The 19,005-nt window shown below is 28.9% G+C and overlaps 1 protein-coding gene across 1 annotated transcript in view; it reads right to left on the bottom strand.

The window, feature by feature from the left end:
- LOC129966074 (nephrin-like) overlaps positions 1-19,005 on the bottom strand; it is a 679,668-nt gene that overhangs the window by 217,942 nt on the left and 442,721 nt on the right. Inside the window, exons 13-14 of the mRNA XM_056080443.1 lie at positions 11,184-11,427; positions 1,395-1,673 (exon numbers count right to left, since the gene is read on the bottom strand). Coding sequence (XP_055936418.1) covers positions 1,395-1,673; positions 11,184-11,427 — 523 coding nt within the window. The remainder of the gene's footprint in view (positions 1-1,394; positions 1,674-11,183; positions 11,428-19,005) is intronic.

Here is a 19,005-nt window from a genome sequence, read left to right as displayed (position 1 = left end):
TCTAATTTTCTTACTTCTTCTTTACTTCTGCTTTTGTACTACCTTCGCCTTCTTGTAAATAATCATGCTTGCCTTCCGAGAGAGAATAAAACGAAATTAAAAATACCACGTCTCGTCTATGTCTTCAAACCTGCTTTCTGCTGCAAACAAAATAGTTTTACATGTATATATATTGTTTATTATCTATGCATATCTTTTGTAAAATAAATAAGTTAACGTATCGCAAAAGACGACAGTAGTTCGAAAACAGATTATCTTGACAATTACAGTTTTAATCGTAATAAGATCTGTTGGATTCTGAGTGTAATAGGAAGAGTTCCCCGACGGAATAAGAACAAGAATAAAATTATTGAAATTACGCGTGGCTAATATCTATCTAAATTTGATGTTTTAAGTTAATTTTAAAGGTAATCATGGACATTTAAACCTGCATAGGAGATTTAATGTACAGGGTGATTATAAAGTCGTCGATTATGAAAAATCATTACAAATAACCTCCCCTCCCTTCAGAGTAGAATAATGTAAAATATTTACAACGGAATCGTTCATGTTTTTATTTTTTTACTCCGACAACTAGCGTAACTGACTTAACAACACGCTGAACTAAGAAAAAAGTTCAACACGTCTTTTGGTTTAACGAATTCAAATCGTTCATTATTATTCAATGTCAGTTTTGGAGGTTATATAAAAGACAGCATTTTATAATGCAACTCGAAGGTATTAGTAAACTTAAGGTTAGATTCACAGATGCTTGTTTAGAGCGACAGCCAAATGCTGAGTAATGCTTGAAAAGAATTCGAATACCTTTTAAATATTCTTCGAATAACCAAGGATCCTCACATTGAAATTTATGAAGGTAAATGATTTTATTAAATTACTTTATAAAAAGGAAAGACTTTAATCACTCTGCGTATCGAATAAAATGTATATTGGTGAGTTAGCTGGTTGCCAAAGAAGGCTAAAATTAATAATTTAGTGGGTTTTTTTTCCTAAAATAATAGGAATCCAAGCTGTATTAGATCTTCAAAGAATTGGTTTGATTTATAAGAAACCAAAGGTAAATATTATTAGATAGTCTTAGATAGAATAAGTATCAGTGGAAACAAAATTTCCACTAATATTTATTCTTTTTCAGAAAAGTGTTTGTTCTATTTAAGAATAGTGTACAGAACTCAGGATTTATCATTGGATAAACCCTGAGTTTGAAATTCACCTCCCATAGGTTAATTATGCTAAAACAGCCTTAAATGATAAGATCAATTACATAATCCACAATAGCACACATTTAATCCCACTATATATATATACGCAGCATCACATAACATAGCATCGTAATGAAACTAAATCGACTTGAAGAGAGCCATAGCTAACCTAGAGCAATATACTAAACTTACACAGAACGTTTAGTGTCACCGTGGCTTTGCTCTGCCCTTCATCATTCTCTGCCACACAGCTATAGGCGCCAGAATCTGCCCTGGACGCATTTCGGACCGTCAAGATGGGTCCCTCAGCGACTATCCTGCGTGGCACGTCTCCTCCATCAAGCGGAACACCGTTCCTACTCCACGCGTAGATAATGTGTTCAGGAAAAGCTTCGGCTGTCATGTTGATTGTCGTCGAGCTGCGCTCGTTCACTTCCACGGTGTGCGACGGTTGCAGGAACACTGGCGCATCTGCAAGTGAACACAAAGGGATCGGTTATGCCGAGGGTACTTGTTGAGAATTCTCTCAGGGGTACTCGGGGAGATGATTAATTAACAATGCATGAGCATGTATTTTGATTCTTGATGTAGGGATCTTTACTTTTAACTGTAAATATTGTGCTAATTGATTGTATTATCTGTAAAATATCTAAAGTAATACCATTGGGGGGGGTGAGATGGATTAACAAATAAGATTAATATTATGCGTTTTAATTATAGACCATGTAAGAGATTTTTATAATATCTGAACACAAATATTCCTTTACACACACACACACTACATTATATTGTGACCCTTAAGGAAGTCTTCAGGCCGGATTCTTGTTTTATTTGGTTTAATTTTGATTCTATTTTTTTTTCCCTATTAACTTGGTTTTTATTACTAAGTAGTCTCTCTCTCTCTCTCTCTCTATATATATATATATATATATATATATGCTACATATTCAGTTGCAAACACACTTAAATACATTGTCTTAAGTCATTTTTCTTATCAAAATTACAGAATATTCTTAACCATATTAAAAGTTTCGACATTCTAAAAATATCAAATCATAAAGGTTTACAAAGCCATAAAAAGTTTAACAAATCAGCTAAATTTTTATATCAATAATAGTGCCATTCGATGGGTGTATAGATTTAATAGCATTATACATTTTTTTTTATCAATAATAAAGACGATAGTGTGACTGCGTATCTCATTTGATGTTGTGTAGTCCATAAAAAGAGTACATATATGTTAAATTTAGTACATATGTATTTTGGAGAATAGGTTATTTACATCTCGAAACAATTTTTTAAAATCTTAATTAGATTTTTAATTAATTAAAATCTAAATAAATGTTTTCGTTTTACCATCATAAGTCGCGAAAATATTATTACACAAAAAAAAATGGCTTTTGCATGATTAAATTTTAAGAGTATCGTATCTTAAACTCTAAAAATCAAGATTCCGTGCAATCAAGACTTATTCAAATCAAATAATCAAATGCAATATTTTCAAGCATACATTTCACTTTTGCAATTAAATGTAAGCTATTTTTTACTGTTTTTTTAAGAATTCAATAGTGTGACTTTTTCCCATTAAAGACAAATAAAGAAGAAAAATTATTTTTATTATCAGTGAAATTTGCATAATAAGAACGATGGAGAAATTACAATACCTCCCTTGACAACGTGTAATCTAAAGTTAGATTATTCAGAAAGTTCCGTTTTCTAATAGCAAAATTCGTAAATTTAATTTCGTAAATTAAGTATAATAATCACTATCCACCAACACCGTAAAAGCGACGTATTCTTCACTATATCACTCATACTGGATACATTAGAAAGGATTAATTTTAGTGTAATCTCTTAAGCATAACTTGATATCGCCGATTTCGATAAAACTGTATATGCAAGCATCAAATTGTAGGGACATTAAAGCTGTTATAATTTCAATAACTTCAGTCTTATTCTGTTTATTGTAAAAGACGTGTTCAAATGAAAAGGTACGAAACGTCACTGTGGGTATAAGTGAAGACTTTATTCAAAGTATACACCATAGGTCTAAGTATAATGATCCCATTGATTAATGAGTCTAAGGATTCCTTGTTCCCACAATTTCTGTGGCCGTGACGAGACCCAGTCCTTCACAGCATACTTGAGTTCGCCGTACGAGTTGAAGCGCTTCCCTTTCAGATGTTTATTCAGGGAACCGACACATGAAAATCTCAGGGCGACATGCCCGGGCTGTAGAGCGGATAGTAGAGCTGCTTCTACTTGAACTTGACCAGTTCCTCGAGTGTGACCCTGGAGACATGTGGACGCGCGTTATCATGGAGCAGAACCACACCCTCCGTGAGTAGACCTGGTCTTTTGTTCTTGATGGACCTGCGTAGTCTTCGGAGTGTCTCACAGTACACATCGAGTTAAAGGTTCTTCTGTGTTCGAGGAATTCAACAAGTAACCGACCTTGGACGGCGAACTCAAGGACGCTGTTAAGGACTGGATCTCATCACTGCCACAGGAATTCTGGGAACAAGAAATCCTTTGGTTCGTTAATCAATGGGGTCATTATGCTGAGGCTTATGGTGTATACTTTGAATAAAGTCTTCATTTATAACCACAGTGTCGTTTCGTACCTTTTCATTTGTACACCCCTTGTACAATAAGCAGAATAAGACTGAAGTTATTGAAATTAAACAGGATGCATCACTTTCACGTTGTTGGTGGATAGTGATTATTATAAAAGCCATAATGTAGCAAAAACTTTGATATGAATTTTTAAGAATTATAACAAATCTACAACTATTTCTCAAATATCTGAGCACTAAAAAGAAACCTTATACTTGTATACATATATTAATACATTTCATCACTTTTCGAAGTGCAAAGGTTAAACGCAAACTTTACTTGATTCCAACCAGCTGGTCTCCAAAGGCAATAATTCTTAAATAAAATGCATATGGTATTTTTGAAACTTTCATATAAATTGAATTATGCGTAATTTGTTATTACATATAGTCACACAAATAATTTTATAACTATTATTCTCAAAATCTGTTAATTAAGAGACTGATACTTCTTTAGAAAGAAATGCTATAAATACAAAATTATGATATTTTCGCAATATTCACCTAGTCAGTTTATACCGTACGGTAATGAGAAATTCTGTACTGGCTTTTAAAGAGAATATTTCCCAACAGTATTTGCTAGATTCTCAAAAATTTCGAAATTGCGAAAACTGATTTCAGTACTGGTATGAAGTGTCCCACATGATGAATATTTATAACTTTGGGTAAAGAAGCATGATATTACGCTTCAATTATCTTTTGAGCGTCATGATATGTCTAGACGAAAATTCATTAGTAGCGTTATCAGAGGTTTACAATGAAATATCACAAACAGGGCATCTTATAAATGCAAAGGGAATAAACATATTCGCTGCACAAAATTATATCAGCTATCTCAAAACTATGGTGTTGCTTATTATAGTAATGATGGTTGGCGCGAATCCAGTAATGTCTTTGATGATTTAGCGCCAAGTTGCTCCGTGTTGTAAAAACTGGAATAGCTAATGTTACTTTAAATATAAAAATGCGTTATATTAATATAATAATTTATAATAGAGAAACATATTTTAAATAGTTTTAATTTTTCAAAAATTCTAATATAAATTATATATTTATATATATATAAACTATAGTTATCTATTTCAAATAACATTTCATTAAATGAACTCGAAAGTTTGAAAGTTGTTTTTAAGTTTATAAATATATTTTCAAAAATTTAAAAAAAAACTAATATTTATTTTTTATATTTTGTACGATGATCAAATAAAATTGCAAGCGTCTCTGTTTAATTAAATTTTCTTTTATAATTAATCCCACTTCATATTTCAAGCCCAAACAATATAATTCCTAATAGGATATCACCCTCAAATAATTAAGTTTATAAATAGATTTTGAACAACGAAAAACAATTTTGAAACAATTTTTCAGTTTATAAATATAGTTTCAATATTTAAAAAAATAATGGTTATTGTTATATTTTGTATGATAATATAAACAAATACCCAGCATCTTAATTAAATTTTCTCATACGATTACACAGCATATTTCAAGCACAAATAACTTAATTCTTTACTAAGCATCGCTCAATATATGAGGTTAATAGATTTTTAACAAAGCAATTTCTAAAATCAAATAATTCAGTTTTAATAATTAAAAAATAATGGTAATTTCATAATCTTGAATGAGGAAATGAAATGATAACTGTCTTGATTCAAGTTACAATTAATTCCATTTCATACTTCGAGCTAAACAACTCCGACCTATTAAATAAGCGCAATAATTCTAGAAGTAAGCATTAAATAACTGCATAAATCAGTTTTAATAATTTTTGAAAATAAATGATAATTTTAATTCTTTGAACGATTAATCCCACTTTATATATCAAGTACATATAACTTTATTCTTAACTAGATGGCATCACCCAACAAATGATGTTAATAGATTTTGAACAATGTAATATTTAAAATTAAATCATTCAGTTTTAATAATTAAAAAATAGTGGTTATTTAAATATCTTGAATAAGGAAATCAAGTGACAACCATCTAAATTAAAAACATCCTCTTGCAATTGATTCTGCATCATACTTCAAGCATAAACAAGCTCCTCTTATTAACTCTACTTCATAATTCAAGCATAAACAACCTCCTACTATAAATTCTCCTTCATACGTCATGCATAAACAACCTCCTCATATTAATTCTACTTCATAATTCAAGCATAATTCCTCCTATTAAATAATCTGTCCTAAAATTGCTTTACTTTTTCAAAAATACTGATAGAAGTTATTTTTTTTAAATATAAATTTAGTAAAATTGTTTATTTGAAGTGAGGTAAAAATTGTAAAAGAAAGCATTTTTTAAATATATAATTCATATTCAAGTATTTTGAAAATAAATTATGATTTTAATATTTTGGACGATGTTGTAACTAAATAACAACCATGTTCAAGAAAATTCCCCTTTCGTTTAATTCAATTTCATATTCCAAACGTAAATAAACTAATTCTTAATAAAATAGCAGCCTACGAACAATTATAATACACCGAACGTTTACTATTTTGTTTCATTAGACAACGAAAAATGTTGCTTATCCTCAGCACAAAATAAACAAGAAATCAGACAATAAACAACGGTGGATACAAAGAAATTCCCAAGAAAGCAATATTTCGTAAGCTCTTAGTAAAGGAAAAATCAATGTTCTAGCTAGGAATGAATAGAACGAGGCAAGGGAAAAGTAATCCCCTCTAACACTGATAACACACTCTGACCTCTGCTATTACCAGCATTGTATTATGAAGAATTAACTTTTGGATGCGTCACTAATAATCTGTGCATGTTCAGAAAAGCATGCAATTGATTTTTCATCCTATTAAAAGTAAGCGTGTTCATCAAACTAAATATATTATTTTGAATAAATCATTTATTTTCGTAGCTTTATTTTGAAATTAATTATTTCACAGACTTTCAGTGTTTAAGCTTCTAGAAACAAATCAACTATCGAGAGTAAATATTTTACTTCTCTTGCAGAAAGATAGTAACAGAAGATCTGGAAGTAAGAAATAAAATTTATAAACACTTGATTTTGTGTTTAAATGATACTGACTTCAAACTTTCCGTGCTATTTTTTATTAAAGTGGTTATATGTTTTAAATAATTGCAATTTTAATATTGTTAACATTTAAAAAAATACACTTTGCTTTTTGTTGATTAAGTGATGCTAAAATTGATTTTGTGGAAGTATTATGAAGCCTTATATATCCAAAAAATAAATTATTTAATTGAAGACGTGACACTTAACAATATCTTTAAAAGAATTGCAGATAAAATGATGTCTTTGAAATTTAAGTGTAATTTTAATGAAGCAACTTAAAGCCAAGTTTAGAAATTCATTAGAATGTGTAAAAAACTTTGTATTTTCCACTTAATAAACTTTATATGTAATTTTATTAAACTTTATATTTTCCACTTATTAACTTCCATATGTAATAAACTTTATTTTTTGTTCCTTGATCAAATATATTGGGAATTACCTCTATAAGACTTGAATTAGCAGCTTTTTCATTAGATTTCCATGCCACTTCGATAGAAGAAAGCTTCTCCTAAGAGTATATTGAAAAGTTTTATTTTGGGAAATCCAGATTAAAAACCCTATTCATTCAATCTCAATCCGATATTGGCATCGAATTAGTTTTGCCTTTTTATAATCCTTGAAGCCAACATACTGAAGAAATGTACATGATAAAACACATTTAGTGATAAAAACTATCACTGATTGCTTTTATTTAAGCATTTCTAAATTTATTTTGTACATGAAGTGTACAAATAAACGAAACAGACATTAATTAGCTCTTCTTACAGTGGCGATTTTAAATGATGACATACTTTATTGTAGATAATGGCTATTATAAATCTGTATCAAATTATGCCGAGAAAGAAACATACATTAATAAACTTCTTGTAAATTTTTAATTTTATTGGAGTTATTACTAAAACGGAAAAAAATTTTATCATAAGAAAGGAAACTATAGTACAGTAGTTCTTACATTGTTATACGCATTTTTATAACAAATTAATAGAGCTTTGGTTTTTAAAATTTATTTTTATGTACATATGAATTACGTTTCTTCATAAATTATTTTAACCTTTATTCTATCGATTTTTATTATTTTATATGTATCTTAAAAATGATCCCATCGGCAGACACCTCAGATTCTGGGATGAACAATTTATGATACAGTCATTGATTCACTTTTAACTGATAGACACAGTAATATTATGGATGTGAAAACTTCATTCCGTTGTCATGTGATATTTTTTGCATGAGAAACGGATGCCTGATCCGGATAGTAACGAGAGCTAGAATGCGTTCACTAACGCACCTGTTTCAGCTTTTTTTTTTTTTTTTTTTTTTTTTTTTTTGTTGACTCAATCCGTCATGTTATCCCAAATGCTGAAGCAGCGTGGGGATAGTACCTAACATTTGTCTTAAAAAAATGTCTTTACTCGATTATTTTTTGTCTTAACTCGATTAATGTTCACATGGTACACATCAAAATGTACCTTAAACGGAAATTTTAATTTTGAAATTCGTGCAGTATTCGCCAGGGAAGGTAAGGATAAAAAATACTATGCATTAACTCCACTTCAATTGTTAAATGCTGTTTAAAAATTACACCTTATAATTTAAATTACTGAAGGGGACAAATTCCAAAATGTATATTCATCATATTAATATTCCACATTCCTCTAAAAAACGAACTAGATAGAAACAAAGAAATATCTTCTCCTCCTGTAGATCCCTTATTTTTTTTTAAAAAAAGTTACATCTCATCATTTCAAAATTTTCATTTCTAGAACTTTAAAATTTGAGACTCCAAATTTCTCTAAACTCTTCTGTATTTAAAAGTTTAATATTTATGAAGATAATGGTAATCCATTATCGTATAAACATATTATCTATCTTGAAATATTTCGCTGAATACCATTGTAAAGGAAATGGGCAATTGATTCAAATTAAGAACAATGAAACGTATTTCATGAAACTTAATTCTTTTCCTAACTTGCTTACATTCAGCACTTTTTAAAATGATATGAATTTCAAATAATTGTAATATTTCGTAAAAATTCCCCCCATATGTCATTCAATCTACATCCATAATTTGTTCAATTCTTTCCACGTAAATGCTATGTTAATCTAGTATTATGTCCATCGTTCTCTCTTGAGATTTCAGCGGGAGATCATCGTCGACTATTGATATGTAATTTTAAAATATGGCTTCTGAATAATTCATGGGATTTTAGACCTTAACTGTTTGCATTAATTAGAATTTTTATCAATCTAAGATTTATACATGCATCCAGTCCCATTTAAAAGCGTTAATCTTCCCTATCTTAATAGAAATTCTTTCTAAGTGGAAGAGTAACTGAAAATTTAACAACTTGAATATATTTAAAAAATGCTAGTCAGTTATTATTGACATGACTTTTTAAATTTATTTTAATAAGGAAAGGATTTTTAATAAAATTTATATATGTATTAAATTTTTATATTGAAAAGACATGCAAGACTTTATTATAATAGAGATAAATATAGCAGTTTTCCTTTAATGCAGACCTAAATTAAACATTTTATCCAGAGCCAATGTTTTAAAATTAATATTGACGTTTAATCTCTTGATGACTTTTTAAAAATATGATGGTATCTCTTTTTAAAAAAAGAAGATTAAAAGTAAAATATTTTATACTTTTAGAAATGAGATATTGTATTAATACTTTTATAAATTAAATATTTCAAAGTGTGTATTCAAAAATGAGACAATTGTTTTCAACAATTTGGTAATCGGGATACAACTTGACATGTCAGACTTTGTAAATTTTAATTTTAGAAATTTAAATAACATTTTCTAAAAAATCATATGCATACCTTTTTTCCAAGATTGATTTTGCTTTGTATTTCATCATGAAACTGAATATAATTTTCAATCACTTGTTATGCATTTTTTATCTTGTTCTCTACTTCTGCTGACCTTTAAGACACCCAGAAAAAATGGGAAATAATGATTACTATTTTAATTAATTATCAACCATGCCAACAGGAGCTATATTTTAATTAATTATCTGCTAATTTCAATAACTAACAGATACAGATGCAACTTACATTTATTTTAATTAATTCAATTTCAAATCAATTTTTGAATTAATTACAATTTGAATTCTTCTGACAGAATTCTCATTCGTATTAAGATAAGATATTATAGTTAAAAATGAAAGATTTAAAAAATAGGCAGCACAATTCATGAATTTACAAAGAATGAACATATCACTGAATAATTTTTTTTTATTCGAATTATAAATTGTGCTCGCTCAAGTTTGAAAGTGATTCCAATTAATAAAGGATTAACTGCATGAAACTTGTATTTAAAATGTTTTGTAATCAAATCTAATAAGTACGTTTTTAAATTGCATACTTTCAATAATGATATCTGGAAAACCAACCCCCACTCGGCAGTTCTTTTTTCTGTAAAATCATGTTTTTTCGGAGATACGAATCACATACTGAATACATTTCAATCTTACCTACATATGAACTAGTCATTTAAATAAAAAAAATCATGTATGTCATCATTTTTCAGTCTGCTATATTACAGTATTCATTTTACAGTTTATCTATCATTGCTTATATTTTTGAACTTACACTGTTTTATCATCGTAAAAATCGGGTCCGAAATGGCGCTACATGACGTTGTCAGCATGAGAGGAGATAGAAAAAGGCTCTAATAGTTAGTTATAAAAAAATTGTGTGCCTTTTGTGTGTAAAATTGGATAAACTTAAAAAGCAAAAATATTAAATATAAATTAAACAATAAAAGCGACATGAACCGAGGATTCGCTACACGCTCCTCAGTCATGTTGTTCCGACCACTAAACTTACACTGCCCCCACTTCGAAACGGAAGTTGAATATACTTATGCTGTTAATTATAATTTTGTGTGTGTGTAAAATCGCGCTTTTTCAAGAAAGACACCAATATAGATAAACTTAAAAATCAAAACCTTTCTAAATATAAAATGTGATACAAATAGTTAGAGTTCTTTACGAGATGCACGAAATGAATTTACACATATACAAGAATTGCACAGTTAAAATGATAAGATATTCCTTAAGATATTTCCCACTAACTTTAGGTCACCTTGAAGATCGAAAAAAGGTAATGTGTTTCTTATTTCAGAAACAGAAAAAAAAAAAAAAAATGTACAATTCTTCATGGGTCGAAATTCCTCACTATTTGAAACTCATACATAGTATCTTCCATTTGTATTGTATTTATACTTTGGAAACCGAACAAATCCGAACTAAGAATCCGAGCGGTGCATCCAATCAACCCTTGGCAAAGATGGATGAGGGCTTTTGCAATTTGAGCACTTACGTCTAATGCGAAGAGTGAGGCCGTCTGTGACGGCTGTCTTGAACTCATCGCTCTTGGCCAGGCAAGTGAATTGTGATTTGTCATCGGATGACGTCACTAAGAGTGATATTCTGCTCCTTGTGGAGATGCCCCCATACACCGAGCTCAGGGTCTCTTCTCTGTGATCGCGGACGAAAGCGCCATTTCGTTTCCAAGATATGCGGGACATCGGGTTGCTGCTTGCAGATGTGCACGTCAGAGTAACCTGGAAAGGTAAATACAATGATGAGTTAGATGAGTCAGATTTTGCAGTAGAGTACTACAACGCAATTGGAGTTGACAGAACAATGCAATTGAAAATTGACGAGAATTGTGAGGAATTTTAGTTCGCCGTGTGGAATTTGCAGTATCAGATTGCAGAATTAACTGAGATTCTTTCAGAAATAACTACTTATGGTATGCAGTTGGTTCTTTTGTAATAACAGAATAATTTATGTCTTGATTCCCAAAATACAATCGCAAATCAAAATATGTGTTTATATAATCGTGTAGATTGATATAAAATATTGTTTGCTTTCATAGAAAAAAATTTCCAATTCTTAGTATTCTAATGCAATATATAATTTGCATACCTCCCAAATATATCTATATTGCATGCAAATTCCCATTAACAAAAATGTACTAATATGATATGTCCATGTGATTTTTTTGATATTTTGCTTATCGGGCTATATAGTGAAATTTTCGTAAAACAATGTGAAATATAAGGAATTTGTTTTTTCATTTGGAACAGCCAAAAATATAAAAGAAATAAAATTAATATATCATTTAATTTGAAGAATTTAATTTAAAGATCTTACATTGTGCTATCGATATTCCATTGTATAATATTTGTATTAGCAATTCGATACCTCCTTTGAAACTGCTTAAAAATTAATTAAAATGAACTTTATAAGGCTATGAATTATTTCCAAAAAAGAAAAATTGTTTTCCGTCTTAAATTAAAGAAAGATATCCCTAAATAGTTTAATTTTTTATAACTTCGTAAATAAAATAATCTAATATCAACAACAACATATTTTTTTATACTAGCACTAGCTGGTACTCGCGCATTGCTGTTGAAAAAGAAATAATTTTAGAAATATCATTTGAAATTGAAATTAACTGTCTTTTTTAATTAGGAATGATAGAAAGAATGATATTTATTTTCCTATCGGAAATTAATACATTCATTGAATATTAATTATATATAAAGGTGAAATATAAATAATATATATTTTTCTTTACTTTATTATTCAAGTGCTTTAGGGTAGACAATATATTATATATATATATATATATATATATATATATATATATATATATTTGTTTTTCCGTCTTCAAAAAAAAAAAATTTCTTGGCTGTCCGACTCGTGAGAATTCAGTATACAATTGACCATGTGTAAAACATCGATCTTCTATGTTCAATCCGCAGACTTGAAGTGATTGACCTGGAGCCTTGTTGATAGTCATCGGGAATGCCAGTCGAATGAGGAACTGCAGTCATTTGTAATCAAAAGGCATGTCGGTGCAAACATGATGTCGGAACTATGGGAATGGGACACGTCGGAATTATGGGAATGCGTGAAGTGAGCACATCTTTTCCAATTGACTTTCGGCTCGATTCTTGCCGCATATTGGTCTTTTAATTCTGATGCTCGTATTAATTCTATTTTGTATGTATGAGATATAATCTGAATAATCAGTGCGGTTCACCACAGTCAAAATAATTTTATTTTGATTAATAAATGTGCGATTAACTAGGAATAATCAGTAACTGAATAATCAATGCGTTTGATATATGTGCTATTAATGACATGTGTCGTTTGCCGTTTACGGTTTGTCTTTAGCCGAATGTCAATCTTAAAATAATGTTGAATAACAGAAACGTTTGAAACGATTTGTTTGTAAATTGTGTTCAAAATAAATGATAATAATTGCACTATGGCTATACCCTCAGCACAGGTGTAAGAAATAAGTTGGCAAAGTTTAATCAGAATCGGTTGAACGGTACGGCAGCGCATAAGGTACGAACAAACAAAAATTATTTTATATATATTAGATATGACAACTGTACTACGTCTATAGCTTAGCGAAAGTGTAAGAAACAAGTTGGTAAAGCTTTATCAGAATAAGTTGAACAGTACGGCAGCGCATAAGGTACGAACATACAAACATTCACTTTTATATATTAGAAAATATTGAAGACACAATTTTTAACTATAAATAATATTATTAAATCATCTTTTCTATGCCAGAAGATGAGAATATTGCCCCTTCTATAACAAATATCTTTCTGAAAATAATTGTTTTCTTTATTTTTGTTAATCTTCTAAATTTCTTTTATGACAATAAATCAAATTTTAATGTAATTGAATAACAGCAACTGAAGATAGAGCACAAAAATTTTAAGGAAACGCTAGAGATAGTGAGTAAAATTCAAATATTATTTATCACGATCTTCCCTAAATTATTGTTGAATACTTAGTTTTGTTATTTAAAATAGAAATATTTCTCATAATATAGAATTTCAATATTAATTAATTAATTAATTCACGAATATTTAAGTTAAATTGCTTTGTTTTTCATTCTAAGCATTGCAATCTGAATTGCCATCCTAATTTATAATTTAGTCTATTTTCTATAAATTTCAACAGCTTTACTCAATTTTTTTGCACGTTTCTGCACAATTCAAGGATATATAAATCATATTTATTTTTTATTAATATACAGATTTTCAAAAACAAAATATTTACCAGTTGATGGTTATGGCCTTTATTTCTTATTGATTAAATTTTTATTTACTGTCTTCCTTTAGCAATGTGTTCTTTCACACATTTTATAATGTGAGTACCTGATTTTTCATAATTTGCTTTGAAATATGGAAAAAAAAACCTTTCTACCAATGATTTACAAGAAGGCATATTTTCTTTAATTAATAAAGGAAGAATTCATTCATAACATATTGTTCAAATTACCCAGTTATAGATATATTAATTATTAGAAACTATACTAGGAAGCCATAAATTTTTAGAGCGAAAACCCGATTATTGAAAATGAATAAAATAAACAGCTTAGCTTAGAGTGCATGTTAAATTTTAGCTGTAAGCATCTTAGATACATTTCAAATATATATAAATTCCATTAATTCATATAAACTTATTGGTTATTCATATATTATACTGAAGAAATAATTCAAATGGAAGGCATCAAATTATATTTTAAACTTATTGTTAGCTGTATTAATATACACAAAATTCTTAATTTATTTACAATTTCTTTATATATAACTTAAATCCTTCCGAAATAAAATTATATCTCGCTTTAATTTAAGACACAATTTTATCTGTTTCAAACAATTCAAATAAGTGAAGATGAATTTATTTAATTTCTGAATATTATAAAATTTGGAGCTTATTTTCAAATATGTGACACCGTATTTTGCTTTGGGTATATTGAATTTAAAATTTATGACTTTATTTTACTAAAAGAATTATTTATTCGGCAAGATAGAAACGAATGATTAAATTATTTTAAAAAGATAGTATCCGGAAAGCAAAGATTCATTTGAAGGAACTTACAATACAGTCTGTACCTTCTTCTTTAAGTTTAAAAGCATGGTCTTGTTTGTTTCAAAGGCAACTTCTTTTTATTTGATTTCCGATGCAGACAAATTTAATTAACTGAAATTTAGTTTTTTTTTATTTTTTGGTTCAAGAGAATCTTTTAAAAATCATCCTGCACTTAATGTAAAATAAGTAACAATAAACTTAGGAACGAAATTTTCAATGTGAAGAAATAAATTAAATTGTTACTCAATAAAACTTTAAGCTTTGACTTAATTTAAAGTTACTAATTGCAAATAGTGTTTTCATTCTTGACTTTCGGAAAAAAATGATAAAAATTAAAAAGATAGATGAATTCAATATACTACTTACATTTATGATGCTGCTTATAAAATTTCTACTTACTTTTATGATGCTGCTTATAAAATGATAAAAGAATACTTTTGAAATTTAAAATCATTTGGATATAACCTTATGAAAAGGATTAATCTTAACCTTATGAAAAGAATGAACCCTAACCTTATGAAACGGATATTAATTTATCTTCTAACAAAAATTGTGCTTAAAATTTAGCATCCAGCTTTAGATTATGATATTATTTAACTTCGTTAATAATATCACGCCATGTTATGCATTTCTTTATCAATAAAAATTTCATCAGAGCGTCAAAATTATTTTTTTAAATTTTCGCACATAATGAGCAGACAGATTCTTGAGCAGATAGATTCTTAATTCCAGTAGAATATAGACTCAGTAGTGTATTTTTGTATTTTATGATACAGAGCGCAATGCTCGTTACGAGAACTTTGTTGTAATGAACTGGTAAATTTATTTAACATTTCAAACCATTTTTAATGTGTTAATGATTTATTTTAGGTGATTTTTAATTACTGACTTCGTGAGAAAATATTTATTTTTATTCAATTATCATGACTCCATTACTGCCCGGTATATACATGTAAGCTTATTTTGGTTGAAGCAGAATGCAGGTTTGAAGACATTGAAAAGGCATTTTTCATTTTAAAATTAATTTTAATATCTATTCCGGGAAAGCATAATTATTTACAAGCAGAGATGCGGACAAGGCACGTCCGCCACAGTGCGACACAAAAGTAGAAGTAAGGAAGGGAGGGCGTGAAACAAATGATCACTAGTCCTATATAACATGGAATTTCCGGCTACGTGGTGATACACGTGTTGACCTTTGACAAGAGCAACGGAGGGATCATTTTCACTTGATACCTAGTAATTTTTACACAGCTTCATACGTGGAATGGGATCAGGGAATAAGAGAACACTTTAGAATGACCCCGACATGGGTGGAATTAGGCAAAAAAATGTAGCAAATTAATTTGGATTAAATAAGAAATTAAAATATCATTATATACATTTGTACACAGTATTATTTAAGCATATGTTATTTATGAGAATACTTATAAGCATCCAAGTGATCAGAAAATAATTAAATTTCCAGAAGTTAAAATTATTTTATTTTATACACATATAAGTAGTGGAAAGATATGAATCTAACCAATTATACTTGATAAGGTATTAATAATATATAAGTATCTTATAATTCATGGAAGTAATTTTAAAAACTTATTTATATATCACCTAGAAAAATAAAGCATTTTAATTCGGCGTGCTTGCAGGCCCTCTCTTCCCAGTGGCCCTAGGAGTCTGCGTAATCGGTAATCCGTCATTGCATAGACTCAAATAATGAAAGCGCTCTTTCTTAATTTCAGAATATAAAGTAAAAAAAGTTTACGTTATGTAGTTCTTTACCATTAACAGAATCCAGAATGTCCTAAAACATCACATGATTTTTACTTTCTCGTACATAAAGTATATTAACAGAAAATATTTGATTCGAGAAATAATAGATTTAAATAAGAAACATACTCAAGCTTAATTCCGTGAATATTAACCCTTTATTTGGTATGGTTGGTCAGAAATAGCATGAGTTTTTACTGCCTCTTGCGGGATACCTATAATCCTTATTAGTATTATTGTGAATGAAGTATTATTGTCAGACGCTATGAATGACAATATCAGTCATGGATTATTAGATGGAATTCATTGTGAATTCAGATTTCTTCAAATAAATATAAATCGATGGCTGAATTCAAAATAAATTTTTTTCAGAAATATAACTTCTTAAGAGAATAGATATATAAAAGTTAATTTGAAAAAATTTAGATTTGTCACAAATTTAATACTACCATATAGAATCGCCAAAGTTGAAAGAATACATGTGGGAATTACATAAAATCACATTTAAAGAGCAGTATGTCCTACATAATATCGCATTCAAGCCTTTGAACTAATTTGCTATACTTTTTTGTAGTAATTTATTGGTAAGAAAAGAAAGAAATGAATGAAATCTACTTTGACTTTTGATAGATACCCCTGTAACATTCCCCGTTTCCCAGTACTGATAAGACATTTAAAGCCAGTTGTGTCGTCGCTGTTAATGACTAAACTCCTCGAGATAGCCAGATGGTGGATCTTTTCATCTGGGTGGTCTCGCATCGGTTCATTAGCGACTATATTGAAAGACCACATGTGGGAATTCCTCGTCCAAGAGCTATTGAGAGTACCTTCAAAGAGAAAGGGGTGCCCAAACATCTGTATGCTAAATGTTTCTCATTGTGAAAGGACTATGATAACTCCGTGTTCCAGAATAGTCAGTTATGAAAGGTACATCACTAAAAAAACCTTCCCACAACCTACTGGTGCCGCTGAGGGAGCATATTGCTGAACCCCGATGCTAAGCCACTAAAGACCAGTATACAACTCATTAAACATTAGTAAGCATTAACAGGAAGAGTGCTCTCAGAAAAACTATTTACTTGTTTGGATTAACATATTGGTAACAAAATAAGTAGACACATTAAAATAGACTCCCCCAAAGATGCTAAATCAAAATCGCTTGAAGAACTGAATTTTCTTCAAAACAATACTATTATCTATGCAAACTTAAGAAAAAAATTAAATAGCAGTTTAATAGAAATGTTGAAATAACATTACAGAAAAAAAAAATCACAACATATTTGTAAGAAAATATTTTTAAATAATTCAGTAAAGCATGAGAAAATATGTAAAAGATACTGGATTTTGCAATTCAAGTACAGTTTCAGAATAAAACTTTGAATTAAAAGTATAGAATCTGCTTTATCTGTAGCTCTTTGTCATGCTTGACATTTTGATATCTGTTTCAGCTTTTAACATAGTATCCTTGCCCACGATGGCGCCCCCATTTGTTACTTCTTTCTTCGCAGTAATGGAGCTATAAATTTTGCTTTCACCTAAAATTTTGCTTTTATCTAACTATCAAGTTCAGATTCTGGAATATCCAAACTATTTTACCTTCATAATGCAGTAAAATAGTTTTACCTTTATAATGTGGTAAAATAGTTTTTCTTTTATAATGTGGTAAAATAGTTTTTCAGGTTCATAAGTAAATTTAGCAGATAAAAGCGTCTAATTTACAGATTTTGTAGCATCGTGATATATAAATAGGTTAAAGAAAAATATTAATGTTTATATTTGAATTATTCAAATAAAATACTAACATATTCGGTAACCCTAATACTGAATTTGTTTCATTAATGAAATTGTTTAGTAAAATCTATAAATAAATAAAAGTTTAATTTACAAATGTCAACGTATATTCAATACTTAGACTTTAATTACCAATTTTTTTATCACATTGTCTCTTGACTTTATAAAAGAAAATAATTTTAAGAGATTCAAATTTGAATTAATAAAAACTAGAAAAAAAAAAAAAAGCCGTAGAATACTCCATTTCTAATCTGGTTATATTTTAATTTTGTAGATACACATATTTTTTTAAAATTATTTTTTATTTGAAAAAAGCATTCCCTTTGGTAAGAAAAACATTTATGAAAAGAATTTTTAATGCAAATAAGCTTTTGTTAATTTTGAAATACTGTCTTGTATTTTTTCATGCTATTTGTTTTAACCTGTTAACTGTTCTTGACGAGTATACCCGTCATGCGAAAAGTATATCCTTTTGCGTTATGACAAGTTTTGGCAATAATTATATTTATAATTAATTATATACTTATATAATATATATGTTTATGACAATTTAGATACTCATTTTTCGAAGAGGTTGAAACAGTTAAATGGTTAAACCAAATGACCCAGAATAAAACTCGAACAAACAGTTACTCGAATCATTTCGTGGATATATGCTGCCGAAAGTACAGTGC

This window comes from Argiope bruennichi, chromosome 4 (genome assembly GCF_947563725.1).
Source record: "Argiope bruennichi chromosome 4, qqArgBrue1.1, whole genome shotgun sequence".
Classification (NCBI taxonomy): Eukaryota; Metazoa; Arthropoda; class Arachnida; order Araneae; family Araneidae; genus Argiope; species Argiope bruennichi.
Note: the sequence above shows the minus strand (reverse complement) of the source record. Positions and strands in the feature narration are given on the sequence as shown.